Source organism: Saprolegnia parasitica, assembly GCF_000151545.1.
Source record: "Saprolegnia parasitica CBS 223.65 unplaced genomic scaffold supercont2.923, whole genome shotgun sequence".
In the NCBI taxonomy this organism is placed as follows: Eukaryota; Oomycota; class Saprolegniomycetes; order Saprolegniales; family Saprolegniaceae; genus Saprolegnia; species Saprolegnia parasitica.
The window spans coordinates 162-1,857 of NW_012157317.1; the positions used below are offsets into that span (position 1 = coordinate 162).

Consider the following 1,696-nt stretch of genomic DNA (forward strand, 5'->3'; position numbering starts at 1 on the left):
CTCGAGGGATGATTTGCGAGCCCATATTGTCTACCAAACCTGTGACATCTACGACTTGAGAGCCTTGTTTTGCGCAGTGCACAAGCTGGGGATCTCCTCTGGTGTAGCAGACGGGGAATGCGTTCTATTAGCACTGCAGAGCGGAGCTTCGAACGCCGACATGAGAGATGAACAACACTCCATTTTGTTCAAGTGGACTTTGAGCATAATGTCTCGTTCTCTAACATCAGTGGTGACGGCGCCGTCACGGTCGACGCCAACGCTTGCGCTGTTGGAGGTACTCGACGATCAGCGGGTGCTGGCGCTTGGTGCCTGCGACCAAGGCGGCGGTGGTGTCGGCGACGTGCGGTCGAAGGGACCAGAGGTACATAAGCACCTGCACGTGTCGTGCTCCATGGTCAAGGCCACTGCTCGCTGCACGCTCTCGTCGGTCAATCGGTTGCCCAAACGACGCACAACGTCTTCGTGTCCATGTTATGCGGGCAGTCAGCAGGCGGCGTCGACACATGTTGTGGGTACACGCGCCAGGAGGAAGCGTACGGCTTTGGCGTGGCCAAAGCGCGCTGCAGTCTCGAGCGTCCATGGCCCAAGATCCGTTACGTTTGCTTCGATGACGAATACCAGAAGGTCCGTGTTGTCTTGGCTCGCAGCAATGTCCAACACGATTGGCGGAAACCCGGCTCGCGGAGGAACGAGAGGGTGCGCAGATGGCCGCTGCGCGTGTTCAGGCGGCCGCACGCCAAGACCGTTTGTGTGCAAGTACTCGGCAATGGCCAAGTGTCCATGTTCGTGCGCCCAGATGAGCGCGCCGGCATTGTTGCCGCGTACACCAGCCTCGTGCAAGAAGTGAGCGACCGACAAGTGGCCACGGTACGTAGCACGCGCCATCATGTCGGGCTAGAACCCGTCGCAGTGCTCTGCAAAGTAGTAGGCGAGCACAGGTAGCTGCTCGTACTTGGCGGCAAGACACCAGTGCGCGCGTCCGGTTGACGTGCACGCGGCGCGCTTTACGAAGATGTGCGATCAACGACAGGTGGCCATAACGAGCGCATATTGAAAGAGACGCCCGGGGACTCGACACTGGCACAGACGAGGCAAGCGGTCGTGGCCGGCCGCGTCCAACCAGGCGCGAAAGCGCGCGTCAAAGGCAGCAAACGCCGCGCGGTCGCGAACATGGTCGGGTGCGGTGGCGTAGAGAGGGCGCACGAGAGGGACCACGTCATGGCTCAAGCCATCTTGGTAGACGAAGACGAGCTGCAGACCACGGCTCCGCAACACCGCTTCGGCCATTGCACCAAGACAAGCCAGCGACCAGATGACTGCTGGTAAAAGGAGCAGGTATGAAGGCCGACGAAGGATCCGTGGTGTAGCGCACGGTGGGGTGCGCAGAGGGTACTGGGGTCCTCTCAAAACAAAAAGAGCACTCTATGAGCCAGAGGTGTTTGTGAGGTCGCTCGAATCGTTCTCCGTAGGCCCAGAGACCGATGAGTTGGTGCTATGAGCTGGCACGCCCAGACGGGCCAGCAATGATCTGATCCAAACTGAGGACAGATGTTCGTCGGTTTATCCGGATTCAGGACGCTCAACTTCAACAAGGATCGAGGACGCTTGTGTCATGCGCGATGTGGACTTGTTTGTTTGCATCGCAGCATGATGCGAATAGTGTGCGCTTGCTGCACAGTGCATGTGTACCGAT

The 1,696-nt window shown here is 58.9% G+C and overlaps 1 protein-coding gene across 1 annotated transcript; it reads right to left on the minus strand.

Annotated features, from left to right (window-relative positions):
- Positions 1 to 244: 244 nt before the first annotated feature.
- SPRG_18017 (hypothetical protein) lies at positions 245 to 1,290 on the minus strand (the record flags this gene model as incomplete). The annotated part of the gene is made up of 4 exons (XM_012357445.1): positions 245 to 376; positions 541 to 897; positions 956 to 1,005; positions 1,092 to 1,290. The coding sequence occupies 4 exons, from the start codon at positions 1,288 to 1,290 to the stop codon at positions 245 to 247; spliced, it is 738 nt and encodes a 245-aa protein (XP_012212835.1).
- Positions 1,291 to 1,696: the final 406 nt, after the last annotated feature.